The sequence below is a fragment of the Chlamydotis macqueenii genome, chromosome 6 (assembly GCF_036417535.1).
Source record: "Chlamydotis macqueenii isolate bChlMac1 chromosome 6, bChlMac1.mat, whole genome shotgun sequence".
In the NCBI taxonomy this organism is placed as follows: domain Eukaryota; kingdom Metazoa; phylum Chordata; class Aves; order Otidiformes; family Otididae; genus Chlamydotis; species Chlamydotis macqueenii.
The window spans coordinates 18,062,247-18,076,591 of record NC_141561.1 but is presented as its reverse complement, the minus strand read 5'-3'; the positions used below and the strand labels follow the sequence as shown (position 1 = coordinate 18,076,591).

The following is a 14,345-nucleotide window of genomic DNA, read 5'->3' as shown; positions in this document are numbered from 1 at the left end:
TCACAGTTTTATCTAGAGGTTTGCTATATTTAGTCCTTTTGTGAGAGCCCAGCTATTGCAAACAAATTATTATCTAAGAATTTCTGCATTGTTTCAATAGCAACATAAGCACCTAACTTTAAAATAAATGTGAAGGGAAAATTGGACACATCCTGAGCTACCAAGGTTACCAACCTAATGCCCAGTGCAGTTTCACTGCTCTGCCTGTGTGCTGGAAAGAGCTCTGGGTATTACGTGAACGCATCTTGCACGACATATTGCTGTCCCTTAATAAAATAATTTGGTTTACTGGCAAGGTTTTCCAAATGGAAACATGTTAAAAACCCCCCCACCAAACACAACCTTAAGACAAATTTCCAAGGAATCCAGGACATGTACAAAGGACAGGGAGTTGTTGTCTATGCAGGTTTATACCTATTCTACTTTTAGTTTGTTTTACCCCACCAGACCTTTGCTCCAGTGAGTCATCCTGATGCCTTTACTAGAATGACTCACTGAAGCAAGGCCAGCGAGCTCCTCACACTCTGATTGAAGTGCAGTGGGTATTTTGTAATGCAATTAAGATCGCAAGAGTACAAAGCCAAGTCAGTAAGACTTCTGCTCAGGAATTGCTAAGGTACTTTTGAAAAATTTCCATTTACTGGATCCACAGTCCAATGAAGTCATAGGGAATTTCCCCATGGTCTGCTGTAGGCTTTGGATTAAGGCTAAGTTGTGTAAGCAAAGTTGCTATAAAATCTTTTAAAATGTTAAATATAAAAGCCTGGCATGACAGAGTTCAGGAAGTAAGTTTTTCACTTAATAAATGAAAGCTTGGTTGAACAAGTCGATTTAAGAAATGAGAACATTGTTGAATACAACTTGAAAAAGCACTGACAGCTCATGAAGCAGGAATTTCCATCAGGAGAAGAAAGGAAGGGAGCGAGCCCCTCGGCTGCAGGAGCTCACCATGGGACTTGACTCTGGCTCTGGTCCTGGAAACATCAGGCTAACTCATGGAGGCCCTGCACTGAGGAAAAACTGAGCTCGGAGCCTGCCCTGCCATGAGAGAGATTGTGAGGTTTGATTCTACCAGGACAGACAAAGAGGGAGTAATATTGACATAGGCTGGCTAATCAGGAAAAGCCCAGTGCTGGCAATGCAATCGGGGATACAAATCCATTCCTCAGCAAGACCAGAGCTATGGGAAAATCTGTATTAGTCAGCAGAACACTTAGTGACGAAAGGTGATTTAATAGAAGACTGAATTTATTCTCCTGCAAGGGCAGGAAATAAGCCCTGTGATAGCGGATATTAAATTGGTACCACTATTGCTTTCCACTGAAAACCAGTTTTGTCGACACTTGCTTTGTTTTGCTTGTTCCCCATTTTTCTTGCAACAGAGAAGCCCGCAAATAAAGTGCCAAACCCGCAGATTTACTCCTGTGTAAGTCAAGGTAAGTTACAGTCCACGTTACACAGACATGGAGCATTAGTGGCGCTCAGCACTCTTATCACTCCATTCCTCTCACACCTTTTTCCTTTAAGGAGCTGAGGTCCGAGGTGGAGCTGGAAGCCTTGGGAGAGACAGAAGGGCTCAGTCTTTCCTTCACGGCCATCTGTAACAACGGGACCTTTTTTCCACACCAGAGGAAATGCTCTCACGTGAAAGTGGGAGACACAGTAAGTAAAGAACAAATTCTCAAAAGATGCCTTTTGAAGTCCAAAGAATTTAGGACACCAAGGCAGAGAGTTTGCTCTTTATAAGATAACCTTCCTCCAAACAAGTGACAAAAAAGCAGCGACAGCTATGACACCCTTGTTCTGTCCTCTGCATGTCCTACCAGAGGACCCCGCAGGGCTACGTGTGCCGCAGCTCTGAACAGCCGCCATTTTCTCTTCCAGGTCTCTTTCAACGTGACTGTAAGTCTCTCCTCTTGTGAAAAAAACAGAAGGCACATTGTGATAAAACCAGTGGGGCTCAGTGACACACTGGAAATTGAGCTGGATCCCCAGTGCAGCTGTAACTGTCAGGCACAGGCCGAGATGAACAGCCCAAAGTGCAACAAAGGGAAAGGATCGTTCGAGTGCGGGGTGTGTGTCTGCAGCCCGGGGTACGTGGGGCCGCACTGCGAATGTGACGAGAGCTCCCTCGGCGCCAGCTCCTGCAAGGGCTCGGCAGAGCAGAGCTCCTGCAGCGGGAGAGGCGACTGCTACTGCGGGCGGTGCGTTTGCCACCCCTCCCCGTACGGCAAAGTGTACGGGCCACGCTGCGAGTGCGACGACTTCTCCTGCGTGAGGCACAGAGGGCTCCAGTGCGGAGGTATGGTCCCTTGACACTATTTTTTAGCGTCTGTGTTTTAAAGCTTTACTGTCTCACTCTCAACTATGAGCTTGTGAATCTATATTTTCATCGTATATTCAGTTGCAATCAATTCTGTATAAAGTGTAATTTACTATTTCTGAATGATCTTGAAACATGAAACTTTGTTTTCAAATTTAACAATGAGACACCTTTAACCAGGCCATAGCTAGTCGAGGTTGGCATGGCTTTATTGGAGCGCATCAGCTACCATCAGACTGGGTCAGACTTTTAATGGCTGTAGGTGATTGCAGCTCCAAGGATGCTTAGGTAAGTATATTGACATACATTGGTGTTCGCCAGTCTACAGTTTCACTCTGACGTAATGGCATAGCCATCTTAATTAATCACTTTTAGGATAATCCTGATCTTTTTATGATTTTAACCCAGTAACCTCAATGATTCTTGGTTTACCTTAGTAAGATACAAGCAGGATTTGAGAACTTGTATTTATAATTTTTTAATTTTACGATTTTTTTCCTGGGCTACACCATTATAAATCAGAAGCGATTCTATTGAAACAATGGGAATAGCATTAAACTGTCAGGAACCAGCAATGAGATTGTGCTGAATAGAAAGGTTGAAATTATGCTGCTATAAACAAAAGAGGATTTACCCATTAGGTTGTACACTATTGGGAGATAAGATCCGTGTGGAGGACTCCAGTGAAGAGAAAGGAGCTGCACTGGCTTACAGCCAGCCTAAGTGAAAATTTGATCCTCTGGCTTAAAACTGAAAATGCTGGGGGAGGAAGAAGAATGTTTAAGAGTGAGAAGAGTTGGAGAGAGGAAAACATCTGCCATTAAGCAGAATGGTTTTAAAGGCCATAATTCAGATTCTTATTAAGAGACTGATTTGAAGTATAATAAATGTTTTTTTTTTCCCAGGCAATGGTGACTGTGACTGCGGGGAATGCATGTGCCACAGTGGATGGACTGGTGAATACTGTAATTGCACAACTGACACCAGCGCCTGCATTGCTGAAGACGGGACGCTGTGCAGTGGGAGAGGCGAATGCGTCTGTGGCTTGTGTGCTTGCACCCATCCTGGGGCTTCAGGCCAAACATGTGAAAAATGCCCTCTCTGCGGTGACCCTTGCAGTTCCAGGCGGTAATGTGCTGGTTTTATGTCTCTGATGTTTGTACCATCCTGGTGTCTATTTCCTATACTGCCTCAGCAGTGTGCTTACTGCCACTGCTGTAAATTGGATTTACAGATCAGAACCCCAGAGCTTCCCCTTTCAGAGGGGCAGTCATAACGCTCATCAACCACTTATCAGCATTACTCTTCTACGAAAGAACTTCAGGGAAAACAATTTAATCACCTTCAAGCAGCACAAGTCAAACATCACACCTCCACTGCTGTCCCTGGCTGTATAGCTGATCAGAATGGTGGCCTTATATGATAATATCAGACAAAACCAGATGAACCTCCTTTCAGTTCACAGTACAGCATGAAAACATCCCAGCATAGCTGCTGCAGTAAAAAAACTCACAGAAAAATTTGGCATTTATGTTACCATTCTCATGCATATGAAGTAATAAGGTCAACACTGCCTGCTCAAGCTTTACACATGTGAAAATTCACATTCAGTTAAGCTTGGCTGAATTAAAGAGGCCAAATGATGATAAACTAGGTCATAGTCTGGCGATTAAATCAGTGGGTAGCTGTATGTCATGTATAAATCAATGATAAATTGATTGTAAATGGTGAAATGTCTTCTGTTCACTGAGCAGACAAAATTCATGTAGCTTTCCTGCTGTGATGTGTGGCATATGCTACAGTGTGTGATAGGAAAAGCAACCAAAAATACGTGTGACACAAAGCTGACCACTCAAAATACACCCATGCTTATGCTTGTATTACGTGAGCTCTCGCAGGGCTAAAGTCAGTCCAAAATGAGCAGGCTTCAGTAGAAGTTTAAGCTAGAAGTTGAATTAGACTTCACAGAATACATGTTTTTAATGATCTTGGTTTTGCTTGCTGAGCACCAAGTCAGTGGTAAGTTGCATTAATGTTTCATGATGATGTCATGTCTTCTTATTTAGAGTTGAGGCCCATTTCTCTTCCACTCCAGCTCTCTACCACTGTATTTTCACAGAATCATAGAATGGTTAGGGTTGGAAGGGACCTTCAAAGGTCATCTAGTCCAACCCCCCTGCAAGAAGCAGGGACATCTTTGACTAGAACAGGTTGTTCAGAGCCTCATCCAACCTGGCCTTGAACAATTCCAGGGATGGGGCACCTATTTTCATGCCGGTCATTGCAGTCTACATTATATCTGAGATGAGAACCTATTCTGTGGCATGTGAGTTAATCATCATTTATCTTTGGGCTAAATTGGACCCACAAAACCAAGCCATGTAGTTTGTACAAAGCTTTGAGTAAAGAAAGCTTACACATGCAACTGCTCTAAACATGAAGGACAATGCTGCTGCTTTGCTCTGCCCAATTTGGCACAGAATAAAATATAAAGTTACATGTTGATCATTACATTAGCTTATTTAAGCATGTATATTGTATGTGCTGTTACATCTTTCCTCTCTGTTGCAGTCATTTCCCTTGCTGAAACACAGGGCAGGGAAAGCCAAAAGAGAGAGAACTTTGGAAATACTCGGGCGGGGTGACTGACAGCGCTGAAAGGCCAGGTCAGAGGGGATTGAGATTAATGGCAGCTGAGACAAAGAGTGGCTGTATGAGAAACACAGCAAATATGACAAAACCAACAACAACACTGAATTTGTCTCCATGAGATAGAGGCTATCCCATTACCTGCTCGCTTTTACTATTCACTGTCTCCAGAGCGAGTGACAAGGTCATCTGCATCCCGCGAAGATAATCTCAGCAGGCTCAGCATATTCCCATGGATATATGTAACTCCATGCAACAGGAGATGGCCAGGGTTTTTTGAATGTTCTGTTGCAGTCCTTCTCTTTCCTTTTCTTTAAGCTGTCAGTCCTTCAGGCTGCTTCCCAGACTCTCAGCTCCTCAATCTGACTGAAGCTCTTTGTGAAGAATCAGAAATATCCATTTTGCATCAAAAATTTTCATATATGAATTCTGTTCATCATTTCCTTTTTCCATAAATGAACTCTGGATTTATTAAAATGCTCACTGCATTTCTGGGAAGATTTTTCAGAGGCTTCTAAAGGAATTGGTTTAGACTCTGTGTTTTTAAATATTATTTCTGTCATTCCATCATTAAATAAAGTAAATAATTTTCCAGTAAATTCCACTAGTATAATTAAGTAAGTAATTCCTGAGACAAGTAATCACATCCAAGAGACACCTGTAGAGACACCTGAATGGTGTTTTAATACATTATTCATAGACTTTCAACAAAGGAAGACTTATAGTAGGTGCCCCAGCTCGATCTCTCTGAAGTCGATTTCAGATATTGTTCATCTGATAGGCATTCCTTTGGCTGGTATTTAATGTGAGCTTAGTTCAGGATATTTATTTTTGAAAATGAATGTCATGTGTGAGTAACCCCATGTCTTTGATAGACCTACATGAGTAATGTTGCCTGGAGTTCTGTCTGGTAGCTAATAATCTGGGAGAGAAAAGAGGACAAGAGAGAGCTTTTCCACAATACCTTTATTCAGGTGGGGTTTTTTTTTTGTTTTGATTGGGGGTTTTTTGGTGGCAATACCTATCATATTTGTGAGAACTACTCTATCCATAGCACAAGACCTTTTGTTTGGCTTCTTTTTAAAATGCAGATGTGTACGTAGTGGCTTTTATATTGTTCCTTTGTGACAGGCAAAGACTGACATTCTGCTGAATTATTTTCTGCAGGAGCTGTGTGGAATGTCACTTGGCTTCCGATGACAAGTCACCAGGAGAATGCAGTGAAAAATGCAAATTGGTTGATGCAACTGTCAGCACTGCAGAGGGTCTGTACACTCAATCTTCCTTTTGTGTGTGTGTGTGATTACTGATAGTTTCCAGTTTCGGTAATTTTATATTTGAAAGTAGCCTTGTTTTTCTGCTGTGGAATTATATTAGGGATCATAAGGTAATTGTTATCTCTCTATGGTTCTTCGGTGGTAAGTCATTACTCCTCCAGGTTAATTAACTCATTGGTCATGCCTACTTTCTAAGCAGTTTATGTAAGAAAGGACAGAATTTATTAAATACCAGTCCCTGCAAACCAGTGGCTGATGAAAACCCCTGCGGTTAAGTCAGCCTGCACCATGAGTTCCAGTGTGGCTTCTTTTACCATACAAAGGCAAAACCTGACTGCAGTCCTTATGCAGGCTCTTGGTTACAGTCAGCAACCAGACACAGCCCTTTAACCTGTAGCAAAGACATTCTACTTCATGTCAGGTTTTATTGAGACATTCCTAGTATTCTAAAGGCTAAGCAAATCCTTCAGTTGCTTGTTGTAATTCAAAACTGCCCTCCATCAATGCGAATCTCTGGAATGGGCATTAACCTTGAATAAAATAGTACTCACAGAAAAAAAAAACCACAAAAGTTTAAACGAAATAGTACATCGAAGTATTTTTGTTTCCTGTAGAGGAAGGTGCTTGCTTGTACAGTAGGCAGTCTGTGGTTACTCTTATGGCAATTCTAAGCCAAATCCTATGGCAAAATGCAATTGTTAGGAGAGGAAGGATATAGATGCATTATATCCACACCACAGATGTAAGCATTAAATCAGACAAATGTCAAAGTTAGGACGACAATGCAGAATGCTGTATGCACATCTAAGGATTGTGCCTGCAAACCATTCAAAGTCCATCCAGAGCTGCTTGCATGCAGAAATTTCACTGATACACACCTTTCCAACAAAGCTACACCTTTTGTTTTTGATGACATTACATCATAATATAGAGCTCAAAAAATTGCAAATATTGCCCTTGTAAGGAAAACTAATTCTAGTTTTGTCTTTTTATCAAAATTACTATTATGCTTTGCCTTTCTAGGCACCAGTATTTGTTTATAAATATAAAAAAGTCTTTACAAGCTTCAAAAACATATGAGCACTTTTATTGTATCTCTGTAGTTAGTAAAGTTTTCAGGTTGCTATTGCCAGATGGCAGATATTTGTAGCTAGGAATGTAGAAGACATTCTACTTTCAAATATAATGAATACTAATCAAGAGCAGGAACAGCCACTTACATGGCTCTGTTCCCACACAGAGAAGTCACAGGAATATGAACATGACAACATCACCTCCTGTTCCTGCTTATTTCCTTTTTTTTTTCATGTCCTGTGCTTCCCTGATTGAGACTGCCTGCTAATTCTTTAGAGTTAAAATTTATTTGCAGCAGTTACACCAACTGCTGTAGTGAAGACTGGATAACTGTTCCCATTCTAACCTTTCCAAAAAAAAAAAAAAAAAAAAAAAAAAGCTGTTCCAAATTGTGTTTCATCTTAAAAGCTTGTGTCATAGCTCAAAGGGTTGGTTTTGGCATGGAAGTAGCCTCATTAAGAAGTCCTAAAGGGACAAAAATAATCTTGAAAATAATAATAAAAAAATCCTGAAATCAAAATTGTATTACCCAAACAGAAACATTTTTTAAAGCGGTATAACCAGATCACCACATCATATTTAAGACAGATTATTGAGCAACTTCATATGGTAGCATCCCACTGCTTTCTGGTTTATATTTAAATTTCTTTAATGCTTCAAGACTTTTTGAAAACTAGAAATAGCTCTCGATAGAATATTAGCACTTAAAGATTTACTTTCGTTTTTGCATGCATACATTGCAACACAATGACTGCAAGTGTGGAGCAATAAAAAAACCGTAGGGTTTACATTTTCCTGTTTCCTGGGAATGCCTGTTTTAGCCTCTGAGCCTCCTCCTCTTTGGTTCTGTGGGTTTCTCCTGCTGCTCCCTCGCAGCATGGCCGCAGTCGGGCAGCTTCTCCGCCCGGGGATCCAGCAGCACGCGGGTTGGCACAGCAGCTCTGGACGTGCTGAGGGCTTCACATTTACTGGGCTTATCGCCATGGCAGGCATCGCTCTCCAATATTTATTTTAGTCCATTTAAAATATTTCAATATTAAATCGAGCTAATCTCCCTGCTTTATCAGATGGGCGTAAGAGGAGCCCTTGTTTCTCTACTCGCTATCCAGGAGGAACCACAATTCCTAAAAAGTGGCTTCTGCCACCCAGCCACAGGACACCAGGCTGCTTCTGCCACAAGCCCAACAAGGCACAGTTACACTGTCCTTGGAGAAACTTAGTTTTTACTACCCCACAACACTGACACCGCACAAATTCCCAGTGCGGCAACAAAGTGGATGCTGGAGCCCGAATAAACCCCTAAATCAGTACTGCTCTGCTGTTCTGACTCAAAGTGAGACAAAACTGTCCAAAAAAAAAGCATTTTGTTGCACAAAAGACAAAAAAAAAAAAAGAAAGAGCATAGTGACATTTAAATTTACAGTCATTTTTAAACTGATTTTTTTAATCTAAGTATCTGTTAGGAAACAGTCTTTTGCACTTTGAGGCTCCAGCTTGCCGCTGTTACCCAGTTCTTCCAGTGTGACTCCAGTGGCTTCAAGTTCGATTGAAACTAATGGAATCAGGCTGCAGGCAGAAGTGAGTAAAGTATAATGATTCACAGCTGAACAGAGAAAATTTCGCAGGTGTAAACTACAGAAGTTTACCTACCTAGGCAAACTTTTGTGTCAAGGAACTGAAAATAATCTATGCTCTTTTAGGATCCTTCATCCAAAAATAACATCAGAGAAATAAAAATAATAAGTGTAAGCCAGATTCTGAATAGCTTTGACTGGCATCTTCTACACCCTTGCACATAATCGGATTTCTGCTCCCCTTGGTCTCAAATTATGACATTAAACAAAAAATACAACTTAAAAATAACTAATATTTGCAGTTACTTTCTTCTAGACGATACTTGGAATATGCCTGCAAGGTTTTTTTCTGCCTTCAGGAGAGCTAACAACTACTAATTTCCTTCTTTTTTTTTAAAAAAAAAAAAAATAGCAAGCTAATATTCTTTGGATCTGCTTGCCTAAAAAAGTTGGGAAACAACAAATATTGCAAAACTTGGGACAGGGTTACTGGAATTGTGACCTGGCAATGAGTGCCGTTAATTCAGTACACTCAGTCTGCAGTTTGTGGCCCTTCTAACAAAAACAAATCTTGTTAAATCAGCAAGTCTTGTCTGCCTCTTACCTTGATAGACTGCACATTGCTCTGCCACCAAGGTCAGGCAACAGGTTAAATACAAGACTACCACAAATCAAGAGCAAGTTTCCATTAAAATACAACCAAATACGATTCTGTTATAAGAAGCAGAGAAGTGGGCTGGAGGAGTAGTCAACTATTTATAGTTTCATATTTTCTAGTACTGGTGGTGTTTAATATTTTTTTCTGTAACACCAAACCTTATGATAATAAGCCATATGAGGGAGGTGGGGTGGGGTGGGGGGAGAAAAAAAGTGAACACTTGCTTCTTTATGCATGATAGGTTTCTTTAAAATAGATATTCCTGTCTGATTCTTACTTTATGTTTCACTACTCATCATATTAAAGTTTGAGGACTTAAGATTTTTAGCACAGTTGCTTATGGAATTTCAGTAAGAGTTTTGAATGGGTAAGAAGTAATGGAGAGTGACAATTTTTTTCACATCAATGTTTGAGAAGCTTACTCTTTCTTTTTCCCCCTAAAAAGAAAACCTAAGATGTTTTTCTGAAAATGTGTTGAATATGTGTTTCAATAGCATTTCCAATGCTATTGAAATCAAGGGTTATAGGGAAACATAACTGTTCATCTGTAGAGGTATCACCGTATACTGTTACAAGGTTGGATATTTTTCCGTTGTAAAAATATTATATAATGGTTATGCTCCAAATTATGTCATTTCTGACTCTGTAATTGTAGTCTGAATTTTTGATTCTTATTTGCTTTATATTGCCCCTCACACCCAGCCTCCTCCTGTCTCCCTGTTCCCTTTGTATTAACTTTTCTCAGCAGAAAAGGTTTCCCAGTTAGGAATCATCCGGCGGGGTGGGGTGGGGTTGGGGGGGGGGGGTTAAGTTTTTCTGCAGCTCTACATTAAATGGAGAGATAAATAAAGGGGGATAGACCGTCATCTCGGGTTGCTTTTATCTGCTTCCCCTGGAATCACATTACGAAGATCCCAGAATGGCAGTTTTCTATATAGTTATTAATCTATATTTACTGTTGTGACAGTTCTGGACACAGTAATCTTTGACAAGGCTGTTGTGGAATGGCAGCCCTTTTAATGGTATCCATTGCTGTTTGAAGTATGTATATCTACTTCTGAAACATAATCTAGACACATAGGAGTAGCTGTAAACCAAAGAGAACAGAGTGTTTACTTTTTCCTGTAATTGGGGACTTATTACATTTCCTAGACAGCTGGTGGTTAAGCATCTTGGAAGCACTTTCAATTCATTGAAATTCACTGTGCACCAGTTTAATAAGGTGCACTAGATGGTCAGCACAGATTGGCTACACCTGGATCTGTTCTTCAGAAATATAAGTGAAAAATCGGAAACAAAACAAAGCTTGGGTTGGAAAAAAAGTCATTATATTTAGTAGAAATTCTGAGGGTATTTCTGCTTTCATCTGTCTCTCTTTACCATCCACAGATGAGGCTGTGACAAAAATTATGCCAGCAGTTTCTCTTGTTATTACATGTTAAATTTCATTTGACCTGATGAATTACTTTTTTTCGCCTCCCTTTGCAGATTATTCAGCAGATAAATCCATTCCCTGCTCTTTGCGGTGGGAAAATGAATGTATAACCACGTTTCTACTGGCTATGGATGAACAGGGAAGGACAGTCATTCATAGCATAGGACAGAAAGGTAAGCAGTGAATATTGCTTTTTCTGCTAGAAATCTGATTTAAAAACACAGGTAGGCTGAGCTGTCCAGAAGCTGAGCTCTTTTAAGCAGCACTGCACCTCCTTGTGTTTGTAGCTCTCCTTTGCCCGGTCAGAAGAGCATCTCCTCAAATACTTATTTAATGTGGTAGCAAAATAAATACTTGGCCTTTTATGAAAGACGGGCAGAATCATCCCTGGGCTGCAAAGGTAAGTTAGTTTTTCTAAAGCCCTGTGCAGTTCTAAGATGATGATACTGAATGTCCTCTGCATTTTACAAGAAAATTATAATTCATTTTTAAATGACATGTGTTTCACAGATGGACACATATCCAAAAGACTATCCGATTGAGTACACCTGATTAAATTCTAAAATATATTTACAATTACATTTAATGTTGTAGCATTATTAATTTTCAATATTTTGCATAACTAACATATTCAACAGATTTCTTTATATCTTTATATCCTTTCATTTAACATTATTTCTTTCTTTACTATTGTTTCACTACTGATTTTTCAGTAAAGCTCCTAATCATGTAGGATAGGAGAGGACACAGACACCACTTTTCAGCTGCCAAACACTTTAGTTTCCAGGCAATAATTTATTTATTTATTTATCTGGACACACCCAGTGTCCCAGTGCTAAATGTTAGTTATGTTTCAGGAACGCCATGCAAATTTGGAACCTCATTCTGTCGCACAAATGGCACTTATTTTGTTAACCCTTTGTGTAGCCTTTCTCTAGTGTACGTGTAAGAATGAAAGTGATGTCACTGCACAAAAAAGCAGCTTCTACCATAAGAACAGCAGCCTGGTTTTGTACAGGTTACTATTACAGCAAAGATGGTTCTAACACAGCTAGTACTAAAGAAGCACATCCCATCGTAAACTACACCCTCAGTAATTTAAAGGTAAAATTCTCTCTTTATTAAATACACTTGCTATGCCTTTTTAGCAGAACTGGGGAAAAAAAAAGAATGAATAAATACCTTAAGGAAGACACAGTTAATGAAAGGCTGTGTACTGGCCCTTCAACAACTCTCAATAACCAGCTTTGCTGTCGTCTGCTCTTCTGCTCCTGGGCCTTGAAACTATTGTGCTGTGGCAGCTGTGATGCACACAAACCTGAATGGAGATGAGATCTCTAGAAATTGATTGAATTTATGAATCTGAAGCCAAGACGGCACCAATAGCTTCAATGTTAACCCACTGCTCAAACCAGAACACTCAGAATTAGTTAAATGACAACATCAAGAAAAAAGTAATGTGAAATACAATCATGTAAGCCAAATAAGACTGAAATAATTTTTCCATGTCCTTAAACTGGCTCAGCAGCAAATTTTTAAAAATAGTAGCATTCACCAACTTTCATGAGCAATACTTTTTAATATTAAAATAATCAAACTTTTTTTTTGTGATTCGGGAAAAAAACCCCTTCAGTTTTAATTTTGAGTCTTTGATATACTGTATGTTAAAATTTATTGCAGAAATTGAAATGCAAAATTCCTTCAAATTGATCAGTCCAATGTTTTCCGCAAGTCTAATGGATTTTTTTCTAACTGTTTGCATAAATGAGATAGTTTCCTCTATTTCCTCAATATCATTGGTGACTTTACCCTGATACAGATCTCGCTAGAATCTTTTCCTCTGCAACATAATAAATATCACTAAATTGCAGTAGAGTTTCTGCTGTAACAATTCATAATCTTGTCAACTCAGCCCTGGTTTTTAGAATTATATTGACACAGATGTGAAAATAATTTTCTAACTATTCAGTATCTAGATCTGTATCCAGCAGCTGCTAATCAACACGGTAAAAGAGCAGTGGAAGAAGTTAGCAATTAATTTTTTTAACATTTTAATACAACATTCTTCAACCAGTTTCACAAATCCTTTAAGAAGCTAGCAGGAGGAAAATTACATGGACTTGACGTGCTCAGCTCACAGAAAAAGGCATGCACAGCTTGCAGAAAATGAGAAGCCCAGCGTGCCTCTTGGCTGTTTTTAATTGCCTAAAATTTATTGATTGGAAATCCACAGTCATAATTGGTTTTGTTTCCACAGATTGCCCACAGCTTCCAAATATCCCAATGATAATGGTGGGTGTCACCCTTGCTATCCTTCTCATTGGCATTGTTTTACTCTGTATATGGAAATTACTGGTGTCAGTTCAAGACCGAAAAGAGGTGGCCAAGTTTGAAGCAGAAAAATCAAAAGTTAAATGGCAGACGGTATGTTACATGCATTGATTTTGTATTAAGTTCTTTAATTTGGTTGGAGGATGCACAACTGCCTTTAAAATTCCGTCTCTTAGTTTTGTTCTTTTAAATTGGTAGATTTTACTGGTAGGTTTTCACTACATTTAGTGTTCCATAAAGCAAAATTATGATTCTTTTAGGGATGAACAAAAGCTAGAGCTTGATATCATGGTTTAATTACTTCCACATGTAAAAGTGTGTAGATAACATTTTTTATGATTGTTTTTTTTTAATTAGTACCTCACCTTTGGTTAATCTTAGCAAAGTTGTTTGCTGCCTATGTAATTATCAGCGTATCCCTCTTTCTAGAAAAAGAGTCTATTTTAGGAAAGAGAGATTATCGATGGCCTCTGCCATGATGAGAGCCCACTTACACAGAACGGCAATGAACGTAAGCTGTCCAAAATGTAGGTAAAAAGACAGAGAAATTAAGGCTTTAACTTCTATAGCTTGCAGATGCCTAATGCAAGCTGATACCACATGTTCCCTTTTCTTCTTTCCTTTCTGCCCTTGAATATTTTGCTCTTCTGCAAAACTTTTAAGATTTCTGAGGCTCTTTGAAAATAAGCATGTTGAGTAAGCGTTTCTTGTGGGTGTCAGGAGGATATGCGATATGCTGCCGTTCACTCGGCTCCATTCTCGTACAAAGCGCTGTGATTGCAGTATTTCTGCAAGAATGGACGCTGCTGGCTTTTGAGCTTTTGAGATGGGAAAAATGAGTTACTTACAGGCAAGGCCACTAGAGAATGTTTTCTTAATCCTTCAGGAGAGCTACATATGGTAAGGGGGAAGGGAAGGATACACCTGATAGAATCATTCTCATTTTCTTTCCTGTCACAAGAGGAAAAGATAGGAAGTGAATTATGAGAGACCGAGATTAAAAGCCTGGGTGGGACTTGCCCTT

The 14,345-nt window shown here is 39.6% G+C and overlaps 1 protein-coding gene across 1 annotated transcript in view; it reads left to right on the top strand.

Moving 5' to 3' along the window:
• The window catches only part of ITGB6 (integrin subunit beta 6), a 32,198-nt gene that overhangs the window by 16,777 nt on the left and 1,076 nt on the right, over window positions 1-14,345 (top strand). Inside the window, exons 10-15 of the mRNA XM_086750557.1 lie at window positions 1,528-1,662; window positions 1,885-2,302; window positions 3,229-3,451; window positions 6,140-6,237; window positions 11,044-11,163; window positions 13,248-13,414. Coding sequence (XP_086606683.1) covers window positions 1,528-1,662; window positions 1,885-2,302; window positions 3,229-3,451; window positions 6,140-6,237; window positions 11,044-11,163; window positions 13,248-13,414 — 1,161 coding nt within the window. The remainder of the gene's footprint in view (window positions 1-1,527; window positions 1,663-1,884; window positions 2,303-3,228; window positions 3,452-6,139; window positions 6,238-11,043; window positions 11,164-13,247; window positions 13,415-14,345) is intronic.